At 45.3% G+C, this 25,191-nt stretch overlaps 1 protein-coding gene and 1 long non-coding RNA gene across 2 annotated transcripts in view; one reads left to right on the top strand and one right to left on the bottom strand.

Moving 5' to 3' along the window:
• Nucleotides 1-904: 904 nt before the first annotated feature.
• Nucleotides 905-25,191, top strand: part of LOC136148299 (uncharacterized) — a 28,785-nt gene continuing 4,498 nt past the window's right edge. Inside the window, exon 1 of the long non-coding RNA XR_010659497.1 lies at nucleotides 905-1,331. This is a non-coding gene — a long non-coding RNA (uncharacterized lncRNA). The remainder of the gene's footprint in view (nucleotides 1,332-25,191) is intronic.
• Nucleotides 18,272-23,016, bottom strand: CCIN (calicin). Its single transcript, XM_065907792.1, has 2 exons — nucleotides 22,351-23,016; nucleotides 18,272-20,516 (listed from the first exon to the last, which is right to left on the bottom strand). Exon 2 carries the CDS (start codon nucleotides 20,414-20,416, stop codon nucleotides 18,650-18,652), a length of 1,767 nt encoding a protein of 588 aa, XP_065763864.1. The 5' UTR covers nucleotides 20,417-20,516; nucleotides 22,351-23,016; the 3' UTR covers nucleotides 18,272-18,649.

Genomic DNA, 25,191 nt, shown 5'->3' with positions numbered 1-25,191 from the left:
GGAGAAGGGGACGACAGAGGATGAGATGGTTGGATGGCATCACTGACTCGATGGACATGAGTTTGGGTAAACTCCGGGAGTTGGTGATGGACAGGGAGGTCTGGCGTGCTGTGGTCCATGGGGTCACAAAGAGTCGGACACGACTGAGCGACTGACCTGAACTGAACTAGAAGAGTGACTCCTGGTGGCCTAATACTACACTTGTGTAAAGTTTCATAGCTTGGCATGTTTGGGGAACAGAGAGTAAGTTAGTTTCGTTGGGCCTGAAGGGTTTAAGAAGAGGAATAACTGAAGGTAAATTTAGAGACATATGCTGGGGCCCTAAATGCTAATAAAGCAAGGAGTCTTGTTAGCAATAGGGAATTCTGGAAGGTTACAGAAAAAGGAATGCTTTGATCAAGGTGCTACTTAGGAGATTGATCTTGTCTCTGTGTGCAGGATGGATAGGGGCAGAGGCTGTGGGAAAGAAGTTGAGGAGTGACATGATGAAGGTCCAGGTGGGGCAACAGTACAGAGCTAGATGGGGAGCATTGATGGGCAGTCCCTACTACCACAGGAAGTAGGGCCTGGGAGAGATGCAAGGAGGAAAGAATGATCACAAAGCATATCTGCAATCACCAAAGCCACTAGTTTAGTGCCTCTGGGGAGTTCCGGTGATGGACAGGAGACAGGGATGACCTAGGAGATACACAGGAGGTAGCTAGAATTCTACCCGAGGAGGGGAGCTCCTGGCCTGGAATGGGAGAGATGGGGAGAGGGGAGTATGGAGTGACACAGCTGGGAAGAGCTCTTGGTTCTGGAGAGAGGCAGAGATGAGTCTGCCCAGGGCCCTTCCTCAGCGCTCTGCCAACGTCTGACCAAGGGCCGCATGGTGACGTCTGAAGGGCCTTTGTTGAGAGAGTGATACCCAGAGCTCACTCTCAAAAGCCAGAGAGGATCTGATCCAGAAGAAGGGTGGTGAGAATTGCACGTGTGCTAAGTCACTTCAGTTGTGTCTGACTCTTTGCAATCCTGTGGACTGCAGCCCACCAGGCTCCTCTACCCATGGGATTTTCCAGGCAAGAACACTGGAGTGGGTTGCCATTTCCTTCTCCAGGGGATCTTCCCAACTCAGGAAGCGAACCTGTATCTCTTCTGTCTCATGCTGTGGCAGGCAGGTTCTTTACTTTATCACTGGTGCCACCTGGGAAGCCTTACAAACTACTGTACGATCGGCGCAGGTGGTGCCGTAGGAGTGTGAAGAGGGCAAGGGTGAGCAAGCAAAGAACTGAAAAGAGAAGGGAGGCAAGTCACATTTGATCGAGAAGTCCTAGAAAAGTTTCATACAGGAGGTAAGTTCAGTGTCTGTCTTTCCCACTAGACCTTTGGGGAGGGCAGGGCCATGTATGCCTTACTCATCTTGGTATTCTTAGGGTCTCGCATTATGCCTGGCACATAGCAAGTGTTCAATAAACATTTGCTGCTGGACTTGAATGGCACTTGAGATGGGTCTCAAAGGAGACAGGTTGGGCAATATATATATGATGGAGAGGAAGAAAAGACAGGATATCCTCTGGGAAGTGACTGGGCTAGATGATGGAAGAGCAGGAAAGTAAATGGGTACAGCTGAAGAAAGTCTGTGGGAGTCAAATCATGGAGGGCTTGGGTGCAAGGTAAGAGTTATTATTAAATTTGCAGAAGCTGTGAGGAGCCTTTTAAAGATTTTCCCCAGCCAGGGACTCAGTCAGAACCCTCTTCTGGAAGACTCTTCTGGCAGCTTAGGCAGTTAGCCTCGGAGAGGATTCTGAAAGCAGAGAAAACAGTTAGGAAAGACTGCTTCTGTGGCTTAGGAGGAGAGGCAGGGGGCCAAGGATGATAGGTAACAGATCCTAGGTAACAGAGCAGTGGGCTTAGGTGGAAGGAAAATAATGCAGATAATATACATAGTATTTGGTAAGTGGGAGGCAGAAGCAGAGATTAATATTTACAATGTATTAGAAATTAAGTCCCTTGCAACTAATTAAGTTTTGAAAAAATTTAGATGTCACTTTAAAAATGCACAAGAAACATGTAGATTTTAAACAGTTCTCTTAGGAAGGGTACTTTTTGTCTTGTTTAGAGTTCATGGTGATTCTCTTGACTCTGTGGTTTGATTTTCTTTACCAATTTGGGAAATTCTTAGCCATTTTCTCTTCTGCCATTTTTCTTTATTCTCCTTGCTAAAATTACACTATAAAACCTATCCCTCATATCTCATTTTTTAAAAAAATGCTCTTTTCTGTGTTTTTAGGAGGCAGAAAGAGGATAGAGGAGATTCTCAGATAACTTTTATAGCTTGGAAAACCGTGAACAGAAATAGCCACAATAGGAAAAGCCGGTTGTGTGGAATGGGGAAGGAGATGAGACAAATGAAGACGTCAGGTGTGGACGTATTGAGCACAGGGGACCCGTGAGATATTCAGGAGACATTCCACAGGATGTTGGAAATCTAAGTCTGAGGTTCGGGAGAGAGGAGGATCTCATTGCAGCAATGGTGGGCAAGTTACTTAATAGTGGTTAGACGTAGTTGAAAAGAGAATGAGTGAACCAGAAAATAGAGCAGAAAAGTATCCAAGCTGAAACAGAACCAAAAGGATGAAAAACACAGAAAAGATTGTTTTTTAAAAAGCGGTATGTGAGGGTAAAGGAAATCAAACCAGAGTCAAGAGAGTCAGCATGAACTCCAAGCAAGACAGAAAGTACGCTCCCTAAAAGAACCGTTTAAAATCTACATGCCTCTTGTGCATTTTTTAATTGACACCTAAATTTTTTCAGAACTTAATTAGTCACAAGGGATATAGTTTCTAATATATTGTAAATGTTGATCCTTTCAAATAAAATTGTTGCATTGCTTTTTTAAATGTATCTGGTGGCATCTAAATACCATAGTAATTTTATATTCACCATAATCCATTTTAAAATTATAGTGTTTCATTAAGAAATTTCAGATTCTTACTTTTGCTCCATGAACACATATTCCAACACTTGCCCCATCTTCCTGATAACAAAAATATGTAATACAATTAACTTTTTAAAGTACCCCATTAGTATAATAAAGCTCTGAATGTTAAAATTTAGTTTTGCATTGACAACATTATTAGCAGTATACATTTAATCAAAGCAACAAAATAAACCAGAAAATTTTATAATTACTAAATATTACTAAATATAAAAAGTAAAACTGTACTAGAACTTCATGTCTTAAAAGATCTTAATGGGCTTGTATTATCTATTGCAGTGTAGTTAGAAATTAGTACCTCAAAATAACCAACATTATTTCTTACAATTTCAGAGGGTCAGGAATCTAAGGGGGATCTCTCGTGAGGTGTCTTCACGTGACTGTTGTCAGGAAGCCTCAGTTCCTTGCCACATGGGCCTCTCTAAAGAGTTGCCCATGACACAGAAGTCGACATCCTCCAGAGTGAATAATCCAAGAAAGAAAGAATGACCAAGACAGAGGCATGGTGTCTTTTTAATAACTTTATTGAGATAAAATTCACATACCATGTAATTCACCCACTTAAAGTATACAGTTCAGTGGCTTTTAGTAAATTCACAGAATTGTGCATCTATCACCACTATAAATTTTAGAACATTATTGGTGGTGGTGGTGGTCTAGTTACTAAGTCATGTCCAACTCTTGTGACCACATGGAAAGTAGCCCACCAGGCTCCTCTGTCCATGGGATTTCCCAGGCAAGAATACTGGAGTGGGTTGCCATTTTCTTCTCCAGGGGATCTTCCTGACCTAGGGATTGGACCAGGGTCTTCTGCATTGCTGGCAGATTCTTTACTGACCCAAAAAACTTTGAAGTTTTAGCCTGTGCTTCTCAGTACTCTTAAGTCCTCCAGCTCTAGACAACTACTAATTTTCTGTTTTCTGTCTCTACAAAGTTGCCTATTATGTACACTTATAAAAATGGAATTATAGAACATGTGGTCCTTTGTGACTGACTTCTTTCATTTAGCAAATGTTTTCAAGATTCATTCATGTTGTAGCATGTCCCAGTACTTTATTCTTTTTTATGGCTGAATACTATTCCATTGTATGGATATACCACTTTTACTTATGAGTTGATGAACACTTTTGATACTGCTGTGGGCATTCATGTACAAGCTTTTCTGTGCATATGTGTTTATTTCCCTTGAGTATGTGCACCTAGGAAAGAAATTAATGGGCATGAACTCAGCATTCAAAAAAGTAAGATCATGGCATCTAGTTCCATCACTTCATGGCAGATAGATGGGGAAACAATGGAAACAGTGACAGACTTTATTTTCTTGGGCTCTCAAATCACAGCCACGAAATTAAAAGCACTTGCTCCTTGGAAGAAACGCTATGACAAACCTAGATAGCATATTAAAAAGCAGAGACATTACTTTACTGACAAAGGTCTGTATAGTTCAAGCTATGCTTTTTTCAGTAGTCATGTGTGGTTGTGAGAGTTGGACCACAAAGAAGGCTGAGTGCCAAAGAATTGATGCTTTTGAACTGTGATGTTGGAGAAGACTCTTGAGAGCCCCTTGGACTACAAGGAGATCAAACCAGTCAATTTTAAAGGAAATCAATTCTGAATATTCATTGGAAGGACTGATGCTGAAGCTGAAGCTCCAAAACTCTGGCCACCTGATGTGAAGAGCTGACTTATTAGAAAAGACCCTGATGCTGGGAAAGATTGAAGGCAGGAGCAGAAGGGGATCACAGAGGATGAGATGATTGGATGCCATCACTGACTCAATGGACATGAGTTTGAGCAAACTCCAGGAGATGGTGAAGGACAGGGAAGCCTGGCGTGCCGCAGTCCATGGGGTCACAAAGAGTTGGATACGACTGTGAGACTGAACAGCAACAATACCCAGTATATATATATATATTACTGGTCATATGGTAATTCCATGTTTAATCATTTGAGAAATTGCCAGACTTTTCCAAAGTGGTTGTACCATTTTACATTCTCACTAACATTGTTTGAGGGTTCCACTTTCTCCACATTCTCAGTAATACTTATTATCTGTCTTTTTCTAAATATAGCTGTCCTATTGGTATGAAGTGGTATCTCATTATAGTCTTGGTTTGCATTTCACTGGTGGCTAATGGTATTGAACATCTTTTCATGCACATGTTGGCCATGTGTGTATCTTCTTTGAGGAAATGTATTCAGATCCTTTGCCCATCTTTAAATTGTTTTTTCTCTCATTATTGAGTTGTAAGACTTCTTTATGTGCTTTTCAATTATTTTCTCAATTTGTCTTTTCACCTTCTTGATGGTGTCCTTTGAGGCACAGAAGTTTTTAATTTTTCTGATGGTTATTTATGGTTTTGGAGTAATATCTATGAAACTATTGACTATCCAAAGTCATACAAGCACCTATGTGAGACTCATACAGGTTTTTAAAAAATTCAAAATCAGGAATAAAAATAGGATCACTGAAGAGTCTCAAGACATTATAAAGATCATAAAAGGATATACAGACAAATGTATGTTAATAGATTTGAAAATGTAAATGAAATAGAGAAATTTCTAGAAAATACAACTTTAAAATAACAAGGAGAAATAGAACTGTATATTCCTATAACTAGTAAAATCATTTTAATAAATTAAAACCCTTCACACAAAGAAAATTCCATTTGGCCTCATTAGTGAAATTTTCAGTCTTCACAAAATTCTTCCAGAGAATTTTGAAAAGGAGAATATACTTCTCAACTCATTTTATGGGAAGTATAATCTTGATACAAAAGCCAACAAAGACAGGAAGAGAAAGGAAGATTATAGGCAAAGTCATTCATGAATATAGTTGGAAAAACCCTGAGTTGGGAGTAAGATGAAGTCAGCACATTCCCCCTGGTCTTTCCCACTGATTGCAGATATGAAACCTAGCTGCCTGCACAGAGCAGAAGCTATCTGAGGACTCTGAACAGTAAGCAGCGGCAGGCAAATCAAGGAAGACCAAAATATGAAGCCCTGAACTTGCAATGAGTTCATCATTTTCATCCTCTGGTCTTCTCCCACTTGATCTCAGATATGTACATGGCAGAGTGGGCTAAGTATAGCTCTAGCTTTTATTTTCTCTGGCTGGAGAACCAAAAAGAGTAACCCCAGGGAACTGAAGAGTACAAGGGAGATGATGGAGAGTGAGGAGCTTGGGAGAGTGTGTTTGCAAATTCCTGGGCTCAGCCCTTAGCTGTAGTTTGATTGATCTGGTCTTCATCCTCATGTAAAAGACAGAGAACTGAATTTACCCTCAGCCATGTCCAAGGACAGAAAAGCCCCAGCAAGATGGTGGGGGGGGGGGCGAAATCACAATTAGAATCACACCCCATGCCCACTAGAGATGCTCAGAGGGCTCCAACATACCTTGTGTGCAGCAGGACCCAGAGACCCCACAGAGACCGAGACAGCCTGTGTCTGAGCATCTCCTGAGGAGGTGCGGGTCAGCAGCGGGCTGCCGCAGGGGCAGGGGTTCTGGGTGCAGCAGACCTGGGTGTGGCATGAGCCCTCTTGGAGGAGTCGCCATTAACCCCACCATAGAGCCGCCAGGACTTACACAGGACTGGGGGAACACTCTTGGAGAGCACAGACAAAACCTTGTGCACCAGGACCCAGGAGGAAGGAGCAGTGACCCCACAGAGACTGACCCAGACTTGCCCGTCAGTGTCCAGGAGTCTCTGGTGGAGGTGTGGGTTGGCGGTGGCCTGCTGCAGGGCGGGGGCACTGAGGGTAGCAGTGTGCGCATAGGACCTTTTAGAAGGAGGTCATTATTATCTCCATCACCTCCACCATAGTTTGGCCTTAGGTCAAACAGCAGGGAGGGAACACAGCCCCGCCCATCAACAGAAAATTGCATTAAAGATTTACTGAGCATGGCCCCACCCATCAGACAAGACCCAGTTTCCCCTTCAGTCACTCTCTCCCATCAGGTAGCTTCCATAAGCCTCTTACCCTTCTCCATCAGAGGGCAGATAGACTGAAAACCACAATCACAGGAAACTAACCAACCTGATCACATGAACCACAGCCTTGTCTAACTCAGTGAAACTATGAGCCATGCCATGTAGGACCACCCAACATGGATGGGTCATGGTGGAGAGTTCTGACAAAATGTGGTCCACTGGAGAAGGGAATGGCAAACCACTTCAGTATTCTTGCCTTGAGAACCCCATGAACAGTATGAAAAGGCAAAAAAATAGGATACTGAAAGATGAACTCCCCAGGTCGGTAGGTGCCCAATATGCTACGGGAGATCAGTGGAGAAACAACTCCAGAAAGAATGAAGAGATGGAGCCAAAGCAAAAACAACACCCAGTTATGGATGGGACTGGTGATGGAAGTAAAGTCCAATGCTGTAAAGAACAATACTGCATAGGAACCTGGAATGTTAGGTTCATGAATCAAGGCAAATTGGAAGTGGTCTAACAGGAGATGGCAAGAGTGAACACTGACATTTTAGGAATCGGCAAACTAAAATGGACTGGAATGGGTGAATTTAACTCAGTTGACCGTTATATCCACTACTGTGGGCAAGAATCCCTTAGAAGAAATGGAGTAGCCCTCATATTCAACAGGAGTCCAAAATGCAGTACTTGGATACAATCTCAAAAATAACAGAATGATCTATGTTTGTTTCCAAGGCAAACTATTCAATATCACAGTAATCCAAACCTAAAGAAAGAAAGTGAAGTCTCTCAGTCATGTCTGACTCTTTGCGACCCCATGGACTATAGCCTCCCAAGCTCCTCTGTCCATGGGATTTTCCAGGCAAGGGTATTTCCTTCTCCAGGGGATCATCTCAATCCAGGGATCGAACCTGGGTCTCTAACACTGGAGGCAGATGCTTTACCATCTGAGTCACCAGGGAATGCCCCAACAAATAATGCTGAAGAAGCTGAAGTTGAATGATTCTATGACGACCTACAAAACCTTCTAGAACTAACACACAAAAAAAGATGTCCTTTTCATTATAGGGGATTGGAATGCAAAAGTAGGAAGTCAAGAAACACCTGAAGTAACAGGCAAATTTGGCCTTGGAGTACAGAATGAAGTAGGGCAAAGGCTAACAGAGTTTTGCCAAGAGAACACACTGGTCATAGCAAATTTCCTCTTCCAACAACACAAGAGAAGATCCTACACATGGACAACACCAGATGGCCAATACCGAAATCAGATTGATTATATTCTTTGCAGCCAAAGATGGAGAAGCTCTATACAGTCAGCAAAAACAAGACTGGGAGCTGACTGTGGCTCAGATCATGAACTCCTTATTGCCAAATTTAGACTTAAATTTAAGAAAGTAGGGAAAATCACTAGACCATTCAGGTATGACCTAAATCAAATCTCTTATGACTATTGAGTGGAAGTGACAAATAGATTCAAGGAATTAGATCTGATAGAGTGCCTGAAGAACTATGGACGGAGGTTCATGACATTGTACAGGAGGCAGGGATCAAGACCATCCACAAGAATAAGAAATGCAAAAAGGCAAAATGGTTGTCTGAGGAGGCCTTACAAACAGCTATGAAAAGAAGAGAAGCAAAAAGCAAAGGAAAAAAGGAAAGATATATCCATTTGAATGCAGAGCTCCAAAAAATAGCAAGGAGGGATAAGAAAGCCTTCTTCAGCAATCAGTGCAAAGAAATAGAGGGAAACAATAGAATGGGAAAGAGTAGAGATCGCTTCAAGAAAATGAGAGATACCAAGGGAACATTTCATGCAAAGATAGGCACAATAAAGGACAGAAATGGTATGGACTTAACAGAAGCAGAAGGTATTAAGAAGAGGTGGCAAGAATACACAAAACTATACAAAAAAGATGGTATGATCACCAACCTAGAGCCAGACATCCTGGAATGCGAAGTCAAGTGGGCCTTAGGAAGCATCACTATGAACAAAGCTAGTGGAGGTGATGGAATTCCAGTTGAGCTATTCCAAATCCTAAAAGATGATGCTATGAAAGTGCTGCACTCAATATGTCAGCAAATTTGGAAAACTCAGCAGTGGCCACAGGACTGGAAAAGTCAGTTTTCATTCCAATCCCGAAGAAAGGCAATGCCAAAGAATGCTCAAACTACCACACAATTGCACTCATCTCACACACTAGCAAAGTAATGCTCAAAATTCTTCAAGCCAGGCTTCAACTGTATGTGAACTGTGAATTTCCAGATGTTCAAGTTGGTTTTAGAAAAGGCAAATGAACCAGAGATCAAATTGCCAACATCCATTAGATCGTCAAAAAAGCAAGAGAGTTCCAGGAAAACATCTACTTTTGCTTTATTGACTATGCCAAAACCTTTGACTGTGTGACTCACCACAAACTGTGGAATATTCTTAAAGAGATGGAAATTCCAGACCACCTGACTTGCCTCTTGAGAAACCTGTATGCAGGTCAAGAAGCAACAGTTAGAACTGGACATGGAACAACAGACTGCTTCCAAATCGGGAAAGGAGTAAGTCAAGGCTGTATATTGTCACCCTGCTTATTTAACTTATATGCAGAGTACATCATGAGAAATGCTAGGCTTGATGAATCACAAGCTGGAATCAAGATTGCTGGGAGAAATATCAATAACCTCAGATATGCAGATAACACCACCCTTATGGCAAAAATCGAAGAACTAAAGAGCCTCTTGATGAAAGTGAAAGAGGAGAGTGAAAAAGTTGGCTTAAATCTCAACATTCAGAAAACTAAGATCATGGCATCTGCTCCTATCACTTCATGGGAAATAGATGGGGAAACAGTGGAAACAGTGGCTGACTTTATTTTTGGGGGCTCCAAAGTCACTGCAGATGGTGACTGCAGCCATGAAATTAAAGGACACTCCTTGGAAGAAATGTTATGACCAACGTAGACAGCATATTAAAAAGCAGAGACATTACTTTGCCAACAAAGGCCTGTCTAGTCAAAGCTATGGTTTTTCCAGTAGTCATGTATGGATGTAATTGTTGGGCTATAAAGAGAGCTGAGCGCTGAAGATTTGATGCTTTTGAACTGTGGTGTTGGAGAAGACTCTTGAGAATCCCTTGGACAGCAAGGTGATCCAACCAATCCATCCTAAAGGAAATCAGTCCTGAATATTCATTGGAAGGACTGATGTTGAAACTGAAACTCTAATACTTTGGCCACCTGATGGGAAGAACTGACTCATTGGAAATGACCCTGATGCTGGGAAAGATTGAAGGCGGGAGGAGAAGGGGCCGACAGAGGATGAGATGGTAGGATGGCATCACTGACTCAATGGACATGAGTTTGAGTAGACTCTGGGAGTTGGTGATGGACAGAGAGGCCTGGAGTGCTGCAGTCCATAGGGTCACAAAGAGTCAGATATGACTAAGGGACTGAACTGAAGTGATGTCCCAGATTGGTCACTAGGTGACCCAAACATGGGACAGATTCAAATACCAGTACAAAATCTTTGAAGATTGGATGAAATTCTAACCACAGCCCATAGGAGGTCAATTGGAACTTATATCCTGAAACTAGTTTCGTGAATTATACACTAGTACAAAAATATCCACATTTTTTATAGGATTTAAATAAGACCCAAAGTCTCATGTCATAGTATTAAAAATATTTAAGATACAATCTAGAATTACCTAGCATATGAATAACCAGGAAAATCTCAATACACACACACACACACACAAGACAATCCACACTTATCAATACCAAGATGACTTAAATATTGGAGTTATCTGACAAAGACTTACATCAGCTATTATAAAAGTGCTCTTACAAATAACTGTAAACATCCTTGGAACAACTGAAAAATTAGAAAGCTTCAGTAAAGAAATTATAAAATATAGAGAATAACAAAGTGGAAATGTTTGAACTGGAAACTTTTAAAAACAAAAATTTTAAAAACTCAGATACCAAAGCAAAATGGAGATGACAGAGGTAAGAGTTACTGAATATGAAGGCTGATCAGTAGATATTAGTCTTAACAGTGAGAAAAAAAGCTGAAGAGAGCCCCAGGGATCTGAGGAACAACAACAAGAAGTGTAACATTTGTTCCATCAGACTTCCAGAAAGAAAATAGAAAGTGTACAAAGGTAGAAAAAATATTTGAAATAGTAACTGAAACAGCTGAAAACTTGTCAAATTTGGCAAAGATATAAATCTACAGATTCAAAAACTCAACGAAGATCATGGCATCTGGTCCCATCACTTTTTGACAAATTCATGGGGAAACAATGGAAACAGTGAGAGACTTTATTTTCCTGGGCTCCAAAATCACTGCAGATGGTGACTGGAGCCATGAAATTAAAAGACACTTGCTCCTTGGAAGAAAAGCTATGACAAACCTAGACAGCATATTAAAAAGCAGAGATATCACTTGGCTGAGAAAGGTCCATATAGTCAATGCTATGGTTTTTCCAGTCATGCATGGATGTGAGAGTTGGACCACAAAGAAGGCTGAGTGCCAAAGAATTGATGCTTTTGAACTGTGATGTTGGAGAAGACTCTTGAGAGTCCCTTGGACTGCAAGGAGATCAAACAGGTCCATCATAAAGGAAATCAGTCCTGAATATTCCTTGGAAGGACTGAATCTGAAGCTGAAACTACAATACTTTGGCCACCTGATGCAAAGAACTGACCCATTAGAACAGACCCTGATGCTGGGCAAGATTGAAGGCAGGAGGAGAAGGGGACAGCATAAGATGAGATGGTTGGATGGCATCACTGACTCAATGGACATGAGTTTGAGCAAGCTCTGGGAGGTGGTGATGGACAGGGAATCCTGGCATGCTGCAGTCCATGGGGTCGCAAAGAGTTGGACATGACTGAGCGACTGAACTGAATTGAAATGGATCATGCTTTTTGCATGTCTTATATAAAAAATCTTTGCTTAACCCCCAGTTACAAATATTTGGTCCATGTTTTTTTCTAAAAGTTTTGTAGTTTTGCATTTTACATTTAGAGCTATGATTCGTATTGAGTGGAAAGAAGATATTTACCAATGTACAACTGAAAGAGGTCACATCTGGAATATATAAAGATCCCCCACAATCTGCTAAGTACAAAATCAATATACAGAAATCAATGTATTTCTATAGACTAAAAAGAGGAAATGAAATTTTCAAAAAATGCTGTATATTTTAAAAGAATATTATATCTCATATACATGACTATATATATTTTAATAATATATATTAATTTTAAAATGTCCAGTACCTAGGAATAAATCTAACAAACATTGTGTGAGACCTCTACAAAGTACAAAGCATTAAGAAGAATTACAGAAGACTCCCTAAAATGGAAACATACCATGTCCATGAATTTTAAAAACTGATATTGTAAATATATGAAATTTTCCTAAATTGACCTATAAATTCAGCACAATCACAATCAAACTCAACAGTTTTGTGGATCCTGACAAACAAATTCTAAACCATATGGGATATGACAAATCTATAGAAATGGAGGCTGTGCTATTGGCGTTAAGATCAGATGAATAGACCAATGGAATAAGAGAGCTCATAAGCACATCCACCCATGTGTGGACAGGTGATTTACAACAAAGGTGGCACTGCAGAGAAGTGGGAAAATTGGTTCTGGGACAACTACATATCCATATGGGATATTCATGACCTCAGGGTAAAGAATGATTTCCTCAAGTATCAAGATCAGCAACCAAAAATGAAAAGACAAATCAGACTAATTAAAATTAAAATATACCATCATGAGTGGAAGGGCAAGCCACAGAATGGGAGAAGATATTTACCACATTTGAAACTGGTAAACGACTCATGTCTAGTCTATATTAAGAATTCCAGGGACTTCCCTGGTGGTCCAGTGGTTAAGACTTCACTTCCCAATGCAGGGGGTGTGGGTTCGATGGTTCCCTGGTTGGGGAGCTGAGATCCCACATGCCTCCCAGCCAGAAAACCAGAACATAAACAACAGAAGCAATATTGTAACAAATTCAATAAACTTTAAAAACTTTAAAAATGGTCCAAATCAAACTTTAAAACATAAAACTTTAAAAACGGTCTAACTCAAAAAAATTGAAAGAAAAAAAAAGAATCCCAACAAGTCAAAAAGAGAAAATAGTCAACCAAATAGAAAAAAAGATTTCACAAAAGAGGATATCCAAATGTCCAATAACCATTAAAAGTTGCTTAACTTTTAATTATCAATCAAGAGAATGCAAATTAAAACTGCATTGAGATAATACTTCATATCTGATTGGCAATAATAAAAGTCTGACAATACTAAGTATTGGCAAGCATGTAGAAACAACATGAGTTCTCAAGTACTGCTGATGGCAGTGTAAACTGGCACAATCACTTTGCGAAATAGTTTGGCATCTAGAAATGAAGAAAGTGATTCCACTTATGTTCTAAAGTTGAGTACACATGTATCAAGATCCATTCACAAGAACAGCATTGTCTGTAATTGTCCAAACTGGAAACCACCCAGATATCGATGAACAGGAGACTGGATAAATAAAAGATACACTCATATGACAGAATACTATACAGAAGATGAATGGGAAGAACTATGCCTACGTACAACATGGATCAATTGTGAAAACAATTTGAGTGAAAGAAGCCAGACACAAAATAATTCATACGGTACAAGTCTCTTATGTAAAGTTCAAAGGCAGGCTGAACTCATCTATGTATTAGAAATGCCTGCTTAGGCGGTAAAGCTGTGTGCTGTGTTTAGTTGCTCAGTCTTGTCGGACTTCTTGCAACCCCATGAACTGTAGCTGGCCCGGCACCTCTGTCTACGGGCATTCTCCAGGCAGGAATACTGAGCAAACAGGGAATTCCCTGGCGGTCCAGTGGTTAGGAGCCTGTGCTTTCACTGCCGAGGGCTTGATTGAGTTAGATCCCTGGTCAGGAAATGAAGATCAAAGAAAAGCAAGGAAGGCATTATCATAAAGCTCAGAGAGCAGAGAGGGGATGTAATCAGGAAGCGGCCACATCGGAGACTTTTGAGGTATTGGCGATATTCTATTGCTTAAACTCAGTAATGGTTACATGGATATTTACAATAGTTATAATTCATTAAGCTATACAATTAGGTATTGTTGCTTTTCTATGTGGGTTATATATTCCTAATAAAAAAGGTTTTAAATATTTCTTACAACTTTGAATAAAGCATTCTAATAATAAGCGTTCAAACATGATATATTTACTTTTGTTCAAAGATGTAACACTGTTCTTTTGAATGTAAGTGTAGAATTTTTTATGTCGTCTTTTGAATGGTACCGAATAGACCCAGGAGAATGGGAGCATTTTCTCATTACTGAGAATGGTGAAAATGCAGAGAGGATGGGCTTGGTAGTGGATATTTTCTAACATACTTTAAAAAATCTTTAATATTCTAAGACAGATGCGTTGGTAGAAGGAATAGAGACTTGTTACGATTCTGTGGCCTGAATGAAACAATGGCACAAAGACTCTCATATTTCTGAGTCCCACTATCTTTGCACCTTGAGAACTCTTCCTCAAGGATAATACTTTCTGTGATAACAACTGTCATCAAAAATAAGCCCCTGAAAAGATATCCAGCATCACTAGGCATCAGGGCAATGCAAACCAAAACCACAATGAGATGCTGCTTTCTCTCACTAGGATGACTGTTTCTGGAAAGACAGATAATAAGTGCTGGTGAGGGGGCAGAAAAGTTGGATCCCTCATACATTGCTGATGGGAATGTAAAATGACTCAGCTGCTTTGGGAAACAGTCTGGCAGTCCCTGAGATGGTTAAACACAGAGTTAAAATTTGATCTAACAATTCTATTCCTAGGTGTATACCCAAGAGAGATGAAAACCTGTGTGAACACAAAACCTTGGACACAAATATTCACTGAGCACTATTCATAATAGCCAAGAAGTGGAAGCAAACCAAATGTCTATTAACTGATAAACAGATACATAAAATGTGGTATAACCTCACAATGGAATAGTATCCAGCAATAAAAAGGAATGAATCACATGTTACAACATGGATGAAACTTGAAGACATTATGCTAAGTGAAAGCCAGAAAAAAGGTCACATTTTATGTGAAATGTTTAGAATAGACTAACCCATACAGTCAGAGACTGAATTATTGGCTGCCTGGCGCTGGGGAATTGAGGGGGCTAGAGAGTTACAGCTGTGGGGTAAAGATTTCTTTCTGGAGTGACGAAAATGTCCTAAAACTGATTGTTGCAGTGACTGTAGAACTCTGTGGATATATGAAAACCATTGAATTCTATGCTTTAAATGGGTGAAGTACTAGTCAATAATGATTTTTAAAAATATGTCCTCATAGCACTGTGCTGCTTCACATTTTTAAAGACCTATCTTGGACCAAAATACCCCAGTTTAAAACACCATGCTTCACACGTCAACACAGACACTGTCTAGATAAGACAGAAAAGTATTAATACCACAAATTCTTCTTTGATATTGGTGTCTTGATGAAAGGAATCTTCGCCGACACTTCACTGACACTAGTTTATATCCGCACATGGCATCCGGGGTGGTGTGCCCTGGGAGGATTCGGAGTGGTTAAATGTTGCTCTGTGTGTGTGTGTAAAATGTTTGACAGATCATTTTGAAAAGGAAGATGGGAAAAGAGAACTAGAATGAAATCTCCACCACAGGTGTATTCTCAGATCAATTTTAGGAGAAAAGTTGAGGATCTGAAAACTGATTCCCTTCAAACTATGCTTGTCTGAATTTCCCTTGGAAAGACTTCATGTATTCCAGTTTGAAGACATGGATTATGGTACAAAAGTCATGTCTTTCAAGACCATAATCTCTGCTATGAATTGCTGAAGCTCTTCTAGCAACAGAAGCCAAGAGTTGAGCTCTGATTCCTACATTCATCTGTGCCAGCCTTGAGGGCAATAAACCCTGAAGCTTCAGCTTCATGGTCTAATTTTGAAGGATCAAGGAAGGACCACATTGGTTAACATATCAAATTATAATCTCACTATTCTAAAAGGAAAGGAAGGAAGGAAGGAAATCCCACTGCGAGGAAAAGAAAGAATGCTGAGAAAAAGACAACAGTGTCGTGAGCAGACAGTTTGGTGGTAACAGAAACTAGATTGAGTTGGGTTAGAGGTTGGTCTGGAACCAGAGAGCAGAAGCGACATTTAGGAAGCCCAGCTGAGGAAAGCGATGGGCAGATCGCAAGAGCTGGGCCTCAAAACTGAGGAGGGTTTGTCTTCAGGCTAGCAGAACCTTGAGAATATTTCTGGAATGAAGAGAAAACATCGGGAAGGAAATGTGGAGAGGGAGGGAACTGGGGAGCCAGGAAAGTTGTAAGGAAACAGAACAACAAGACAGGAGATTGGTTTGAATCAGGGAAGGACACCTCTTCCTCTGAGGTGCAGAAAAGCGGTGGAAGCTCTGGAGAGGTTTTTTGGGGGGGACAGCAGATCACTCACGGTGCTAGGTCATCTGACCTCTATTTCTCTGGAGTTCTGGTGGCAAAATGAGAGGTAAGTGGCCGAGAAGAAAGAGAAAGGAGGGCAGGGCCCCAGGACACCGGGAAGTTTGGGGAATCAGCAGTAGGGAATGGCCAGCTGGCGTCAGAAGAGGCGACTGGGTCAGCCAAGCCTGGGGGGTGGGCGTGGGGCAGCTGGGCTTCGCTGTGTGGGCCTGGAGGACCCTCTTCTTCCAGCTGGGAGATGCAATGAGGTGAGCAGAGGCGGGGGCTGCCCAGAATTGGAGAAGAGAGAAAGGTGGGGTAAGTTCCCAGGGGAGAGAGTGTCAGCTGTGAAGTCCAAGGTCCTGGACTGGAAGGAGCGAAGCAAGACCTGGGCAGAGGGGTAGGCCTTGAAGACAGAGGCCACCCTTCAGGGAAGTCAGGAAGCTGCAGCTGAGTGGGTGAAGCAGGATTGAGGGGGAAAATCAAGAGGATGGAGCAGATGTGAACCAGGAGGCTATGTAAAGTATCCCGCATGTATAACACAGGAGCCACTAGCTTCGTGGGCCTTGAGGTATGTAGTCAGTCCAAAAGGAGCCATGCTGTAAGTGTAATACACACTGGGTTCTAAAGACTCGATATGCAAAAAAAAAGTTAAATACCTCATTAATAAATGTTTCCATTGATTATTTGTTTACATGTTAATTTTTAGGTATAGTGCATTATGTGAAATACATTATTAATTTCACTCATTTCTTTTTACCTTGTTAATATGGCTACTAGAAAAATTGAAACCCCATATGTGGCTTGCGTACCACTCCTGTTGCATGGGACCGGTGGACTTTCCCTCCCAGGGGCAGGTGCTGCCTGTTTCATCCCAATGGCCCGAGCGCCAGCACAGGGGCCCGCGCAGAGGGGCCCCGGTGGGTGTGTGTGTCTGTGTGTGTGACCTGCTGAACAGCTGAGCAAGTGAGTTCACGAAGGGACAAGTGAGTGGATGGGTGAGGGTTACATATGGTGTCCAGGGACTGGGTCAGGTTCTTCTCAGTTGTTCAGGATTATATGGAAACACACCAATGAAAGGGAAGCAGAGGTAGTTGGAATTGAGGAGCGCTCACTAGGCTCTGAGGTAGGGAGTCCCAAAGAACATTTTATGGAGCCTAGCTTGATGTCGGGGTCCAGGAACCTAGCCCCTTGCCTCGTCCCTCTTTCCCTTATTTCTTTTTTATAAAAGCGCTCCTGCAGCCCTTGAACATACACCAGGGACTGTCCTGGGCACTTTGCACATCACATCACCGAGTGAGGCAGGTGCTCTCATTGTCCCCCCCTTTACAGACAAGGGAACTGAGGCACAGAGATGTTAATAACTTTCTCAGGATCACCCAGTGAGTGGTGGAATTGGTATTTGAACCAGGCCATCTGTCCCCAGTGTCCAGGCCCCTAACTACTAAACCATCCTGACTCTCATCCCATCATCTCCCTTCTCTCTCCAAGAGAGATGTAGGTTTCTTCTTTCTCTCTTTACTCGCCTCTCTTCCACCCCCAGTTCCTCAGACCTTGTATTCCTGGAGAAAGTTCCCAATGAACCTTGCTTACTGGAAACGTGTAACCAACCCTCCAACTTGCCCAGAACTGAGACACACCATAGCTGCATGGTCCAGCCCAATAGCCAAGCAACCCTGCCTCCTCTCCTGTCCCAACCCTCTGCCTGCATCCCCGAGCCTGGCTCAAACCACCTTCTGCCTCCCTAACCCAGGAGGCTCCTCTCCCGGACCTGGGATGGGCCCTCCCCTGCCTTCCTGGGCAGACTCAGAAATGAGTGTTGGAGGAGCCTGCGGCTTCACAACTCTAAGCAGGTGCTTTACCTGTCGGTCTAGCACGCGTCTTCAAGGTGACTACAGGGGTACGGGACAGGGGGCCTTTCAGACATCACCTTGGCCAGTGCCTGGGAGATGCCTCGATCTCACCCACCCAGGATCCCCTTCCAGCCTCTGCTTGGATCCCTTCAATGATGGAGTAGCCCTGAATCTTCACCCACTGGGAGCCAGTGCCCGAGATATGCCTCAATCCCACCCACCAGGGACTCTTTCAGCCTCCAGTAACAGGGCATCCCTGAATCTCCCCCCACCAGGAGTAGCCAGAGCCCAGGATCTCCACCTTCGGGGCCGAACAGAGACTAAAAAGGAACCAACACCTTCCTCGCTTTTTCTCTCATTAAATTGTGAATAATAATGCATCTACTTATTCTCCCACTTAAAAAGTTGTTTAAATCCTTTGAAGAATCTTGCACGGCAGCTTGGCTAGACAGCAGGCAGGGCAGTCCAGCGCCTCGGGGGGGGGGGCCAGGGTCTTCCACTCGCCCGCCTTTTGGTCCAGCAGGTAGGCGTCGGGGTTGATGGTGTAGTCCTTGGTCTGGACGTCGCTGGCCGCGGTGACGCCTCCGCACACGAACACCCTGCTGTCCCCCACGGAGCACACGGCGTGGGACACATCCAAGGGGCACTGGTTGGGCAGCAGGGGCACGGAGCTGCTCGTCTTGCTGGCCTTCACCTTCTGCAGGTTGATCTCCACGCTCTGCCGGTGGCTGTACACGCAGAGGATGTGGTCCTGATGGAAAGAGAGCAGGGGCCGGTGGTTGAACTCTATGGGAAAGGTGATACACTGGACCACCTCCCCAGTGTTGGTGTCGAAGCAGTCCACCACCCCGACCCGGGAGATGTAACCCTTCACCAGGCAGCGCCCAGTGACAATATACAGGTTCCGGTCACCCTTGGTGATCACGGCTGTGCCGTCCATAGGAATGCTCATCTTCCCTGCCAGGCACCAGGCCTCCTTGCGCTCATCATAGCGGTAGATGTTAGAGACATAGCGCCTCGGGGCGATGCTGCCCCCCACCGAGTACACTGTTCCCCCGCAGGTCACCATGGTGTGGAAGACAAGCCCAATTGGCAGGTCGGGCAGCTTGGTCCAGGAGTTGTCATCCATGTCATACCGCCAAGCCGTCTTCAGCCCTGAGATCTGCTCCGTGGTTCCACCAGAGATGTAGATGTAGCGGCCGGCAGAGGTGGCGCTCAGTGCCGCTGCACGGTAGGGCATCTCTGAGAGCTTCAACCACAGGTTCTCCTGGATGATATAAGCAAACACGCCATCGTTGAATTTGCCATGGGCCTTCTGGCCCCCTAGGATGACCACTGAATCAAGCAGGGCCCCTTTGCGCTGGTAGCTCAGCAGGCTGGTCGGCCTCTCCTGCTTGCGGTCCACAAGGACACTTTCAATCAGGGTTGAGTGGGCTGAGCTGTTCTCCATGCATAGCAGCTTGTTGCTGGCGTACATTAGCGTCTTGTTGGAGACAGCGTTGAGGTTGATGTAATTGAAGAACTTCTTGAAATACTTCTCCCGCTCATCCTTCCGGAAGCATACCCAATTGATAAGTGCGTTGAGAGCCTGGTCTTCGTTGAGTACGTGCAAGTTTTCATCTCGGAGCAGGCGGCCGAAGATGACGGGTGGACAGCGCATGAAGTGCATGCAGCCCTCAGGACTGGCCCAGTAGTGGAAGTTGTCCCGAATGCCAGAGTAGGCCAAGTCTGACACCTCTTTGAGCTCAAACAACTCAGCCAAGAAGAGGTAGCGCAAGCAGTTGGCACGGCGGATGGACTTGATCAGGAAGTCGTTGCAGTGAATTCGAAGGCGGGGTGTGTTGAAATACTGGGCCCCACGAAGGAGCTCTTCCACATTCTGTTCTGAGATCACCACCTTGCCGCTGTAGAAGTAGTCTAGGAGCTGGTCCACTGTGGTCGGACTCAGGTAGTTGGGGTCAATGGTGATAAAGAGCTCATCGGTGGTCTTCATGTCATGGTTGGAGATGAGGTTCTTCACCAGCGGGGAGACTGCAGCCAGCACATTGCGATGTGCAAAGAAGACGTGGTGGTCCACAGTCAGAGCTATGTCCCAGTACTCTTTGCGTTTTCTCTGTTTGTTCAGGTTCTGCAGTACGAAGCTGTTGTAGTTTTTCTCGGTGAATTCCAATTTCATGGTGCTTCTTGCTGGGTGAGACAGAAGATCAGCAGCAGGTACTGGAGAACAGACTTTCTCAGGCCTTTGGGATTCAGATTGATGGTTGTTTGCAGAGCAGCTGATCAGGGAGGAGTGGGAATGAGAGAGAGGATGATGTCATAGAATGGATGAGGTCATCACAATGCAGGCCCCCCTCCCTGAGGCCTTTCTCAGAGGCACAGGGCTTTTCTCCCCTCTGATGGCTCAGATCTGCCAAGGCCAGATACCCTGCTGGGACCTGGTCCAGGGCCCAGAACTCAGGAGAAAACTCAGAGATGGGTCACAGCTCCCACCTGGGACCTTCAACCTCACTTCAGGGCTGCTTCTGGAATGTCAGGGCCAGTCTGGGCGGGGCTCGTATGGGGAGGGCTATTAGGAAAGCTGGGGTAAGGACGTTTACATCATCTAGAGGAATGTACATTGCACAGGGGTGAAACCGAGGCCCACAGAAGAGCATGAACTTGCCCAAGATCACGTAGCCAGTTGGAAGCAGAGCAGGGCCTGAAACCCAGCCCTTCTGGAACCCACCCTTCCGAGATGCTCCTAACTACTCAGCTTTCCTCTGTGATTCTCAAGCCCCAAAGCACCTTTCACTGCCAAGGCTCCTGGATATTAGAGAAGAAAAAGCTCTGTCCTTTGGCTTCTGACCTTTGCGGCTACAGACATCATTCTACACATTGGGTTGGCCATAAAGGTCCTTCGGGTTTTCCCCTAACAGCTTTCGGAAAAATCAAACGAACTTTTTCGCCCACCCAATAAAACGGAGAGGTAGCAGCCCCTCAGAGAGCAAGGACGCAGGAGTTACTTTCGGACCGGGGGATGGGAGGGCCCTCGGAGCCCTGGTTATTTCAGTTTCACGGAAAACCGGGCCATTCTGTCCACACTTCCGAGTCTCTAGCTTGTAAAATGTGGGGCTGGGATAGGTCAGCTCTCCCCGCCAGCTGGGGACTTGGACAAGTTTCTCATTCTCTCTGAACCTGAGTTTCCTCCGCTGTGAGATGGGAATAATAGCTGCATCCGCTTAAAAGATGGTTAAGAGTTTACAGGAGAAAAGGACCGGAAAATGTTAAGCCCAGGGTTTGGTTCGCAACAATCGTTCAACAGATGCTAGCTGCCATTTCACTAGTTCGCCCGGCTTCGCTGCTCCTGGCTGGCTGCTCCTTTGGTAGACACTTGGGGTCCTCTGGCCTCGCTGGCAGGTCTGGAAATCCCCATCGCCTCGGGGTGGGCTCCGGGCGCCGGCTCAGCCGCGCGGTGGCGCTGGAGAGTCATCTCCCGCCGGGAACGGCGCGCCCCTCACCGCCGCCCGCGCCGGCCCCTCCGCCGGCCCGATCTCCGCCAAACACCCTGTGTCCCCTTTCCAGGCGGAGGTAACGCCTCGGATGGCGGGCGCACGGCCGGGCGGCGAGAGAGGACACGTCCAGAACGCTAGGCGGCCCCCTAGGTGCCCCGCCGGGCGCCACGTCCGCGGCCCACCCCGCCTCGAGCCGGCGTGGGGCTCCCCGAGTTCCCGTGGCGCTGCTGTGCCCAGGAGGGGATAAGGAGCAGCCGGAGCCTCCCACGGAGGAGGGCCGGCTCCCGCGGGTCCCACCCGGGCCAGCCTTCGGGGGCTCCCAGCACCCGGCTCAACAGCGTAGGCCCTGGCGGCAACGGCAGAGAGGAACGGAGAGGACTTGGGCTCGGACCGCACCCTTGATCCCTCCAGCCTGGGCCCTGAGCCCCGCTCCTGACCGCCAGGCCGTCTGTAGCGTCCTTGCTAGGAAAACTGTCGCCGCAGCCTTGGGAATGTGAGCCTGCCAGCTCTGTCCCTCCCGGCGTAGCCAGGTTCTCGTTATTAACTGCCGGTCTCTCCCTCCTCCCTTCATTCCAGATCTGGCTTTTTCTTAATTTGAAAATTATTTTAGAGTACTTACCTTTTAATGCTATATTTGTTCACCTTGACGTCTCCAGGGTGAGAAGCACTCAGTCTTTTGAGATACGTGTCTGCACAAGGCTACAACCTTCTGTTTTCCCCAAGGGAAGGCTTGGCTTTCTGCCCTTCCATCCGCTAGCTCTGTGGCTTAGGTGAGTTCCACCTGGTCCCTTCTCTCCTATGAAGATAATTAAGCTCTAATTGCTTCTCCAGCTCTGATCTCTGGAGAGGAGAGGCCGCTGTGATTCAGGTGGAGAAGTATGAGGCCTCTTGGTGCCGAGGCCAGACACTTATCACTTCCTTTGGCTTCTAGGCCTGCCCACCCAGGGGTAGGGGATGAGTGGGTCATTCATCACTCCTTTGCCCCCACCCCCACGTTAATGGCAGAGGTGGCCATGCCCCTCTGTTTTCGTTTCAGGTCCCAGAAACCATGGCCGGAAGATCTCTCATCAGATGCTTCCTTCTGGTTTAAGAAAGTTAGGTTTACAGGGTGTCCTGGAGACCTTAGAGGATCTAGTAGACTTATTTCCATGTGCCAGACCTTGTACAGCTAGACAGATTGTGGCCCAGAAAGGGAACGGGCTCATTCAACTCAATTCACAGAGCTAGGACTGGAAGCCAGGGTGCCTGACTCCTTCCCCTGCCCTCTGGCTGCAAAGAAGAGGTGGCATTCTGGCTTGTCTTCTGCTCACGTGGAATTTGTGGTGGGGATTTAGTTCCTAAGTCATGTCCAACTCTTGCGTCCCCATGGACTGCAGCCTACCAGCTCCTCTGTCCATGGGATTCCCCAGGCAAGAATTCTGGAGTGGGTTGCCATTTCCTTCTTCAGAGGATCTGAGTGACCCAGGAATCGAACCCACATCTGCATATTGCAGGCAGTCTCCTGCATTGCAGGCAGATTCTTTACTGACTGAGTCAATCAGGGAAGCCCTTGAACTTGTAGGAGTTGCCATCTTTACAAAATCCATTGTAAGAAATTAGATTTGTGCCCACTCACTCAGCCAGCTTTGGTGTCTGGCTTGTCTTCAGCTTAGAAATCTCCCCTGGTCTGCTTGTTCCTTACTCCAGCCAAATGAAGAAACAAACTCCAACCTAACGGGGCTGGCTGCCTGCCAGGGCCCATCAGCCAGTTAGGTGTACGTGTGCATTAGGTAGAGTATGTCCCTAGGAGCTACGGGATGTTCAATGACTGGTCGTTGAGTTTGTCTTGTTCGTGGTAGCTGCCCAGGTAAGGCCCTCAGCTTCTTGCACAGGTCAGCGTTTTCTGTTGCTGGAAACTGCCTGGAGGGCGGGGGTTGGGGAGGCCTCTATCTAATATTCTGTCCTTCTGGGGACCACCAATTAATATATCAATTTGTTGGGAAGCCCTGAAGAAAATGAAGGGTATGTTTTAAACATAGATCTGGCCTGGAACTGGAAAGGACAAGAACAGTCTTCTTGTCTTGCCACCTGTTTTATACCTCTAACAACTGGCTTTCTCAGTTCCATATATTTCCAGCTCATAACTGGGCTTACACATTGCTTTGACTGGCCATGGTCTTAATTCAAACTCATGGCATCCTTATTTTTTCAGTTCCACTGGTCAATTCTCTCTGTATTTCTTAGCTCAAATTCCTGGTCCATGGCCAGGCTAGGGATTGGCTGCCATGAATCACATGTCCACTCTAGTCCTGTCAGCTATGTGACAGTAGGTCACGTGATTCAAAACAAGTCTACAAGGAGAGGGGTTGGAGGTATTCAGAATCCCATCTTGAGGGATTCTCCCATCAAGATGGGCTATACCTCCCATCAAGAGGTATCCCATCTTGAGTTACCTAAGATGGGAACTCAGAGTTATTGATTACCTTAGTTACTGGTTAAGAATCAGGCACAAGTGACTTCCCTGGTGGTGTAGAGGTTAAGACTTCACCTTCCAATGCAGGGGATGTGGGTTTGATCCCTGGTCAGGGAACTAACATCCCATATGCCTTGGGGCCAAAAACATAAAACAAAACAAAAAACCCAGAAGCAATATTGTAACAAAATTGATAAAAAGATTTTGTAAATGGTTCATACCAAAGAAAACCTAAAGAATCAGGCATGAATCACATGGGAGTAAGATATTACACTAAAGACTTTATTGCTGTCCCTGGGTGAGATGAAGGGCACAGCAGAAGCCTGTGTTCACAACAGAGGCCTTCAGGAAGCACGTCTCAAAGACTGGCCCGCACAGACCCCCGGCCCTGCTGTCTCACTGCCTGGAGATGCCATGGTTTCAGGGACACAGAGCTCGGCCCCTCCCACCTGGACCATATGGAGTCCTGATTTAAGAGGACTGTGTATAGTCTGAGGCAAAACGCAGGATTAAGTCAGCGCCTCTGAGCCCCCGCATGGGATGTCTCTTTGGAACACTCGGGCCTGTGACACATTCCTGGAGGGAGCGGCCTCACAGCTGCGGTCACAGCTGCCAGGAGCAGGCTGGGGCTCCCCCCTGCGTGGGGGGAACGGCACAGGCTGGAGGGCTTCCTCTGGGGACTCTGAGTGAGCTCACCCTCACCCCCGCGCTCACTGACTTCATCATCCAAGGCTGCTTGGCCAAGAGCCCAGGCGGAGTGAGGGGCTTTCTCCCAGAACAGGCCCCGGGCCACCAGGCAGAGTGGGGGATGGGTGAGTCGCAGGCCTGGCCCTGCTCCCTGGAAACCGAGGTGGTGGTGGAGGGGCGGCATCATGAGCTCTGAAATGCCAGAGGATCTTTAGAAAAAGAGGGTGGGCCGAGGGTGGTGGAAGATAGAAAAATGCAAGGAAGTCAAGCTTTTTTCTCAATTTGTTTTTTGGCAATCCCACTAGAGAATTCCAGGAGGTG

This window comes from Muntiacus reevesi, chromosome 17 (assembly GCF_963930625.1).
Source record: "Muntiacus reevesi chromosome 17, mMunRee1.1, whole genome shotgun sequence".
NCBI lineage: Eukaryota > Metazoa > Chordata > Mammalia > Artiodactyla > Cervidae > Muntiacus > Muntiacus reevesi.
The sequence above is the reverse complement of the archived record's forward strand: the minus strand, read 5'-3'. Positions and strand labels throughout refer to the sequence as shown.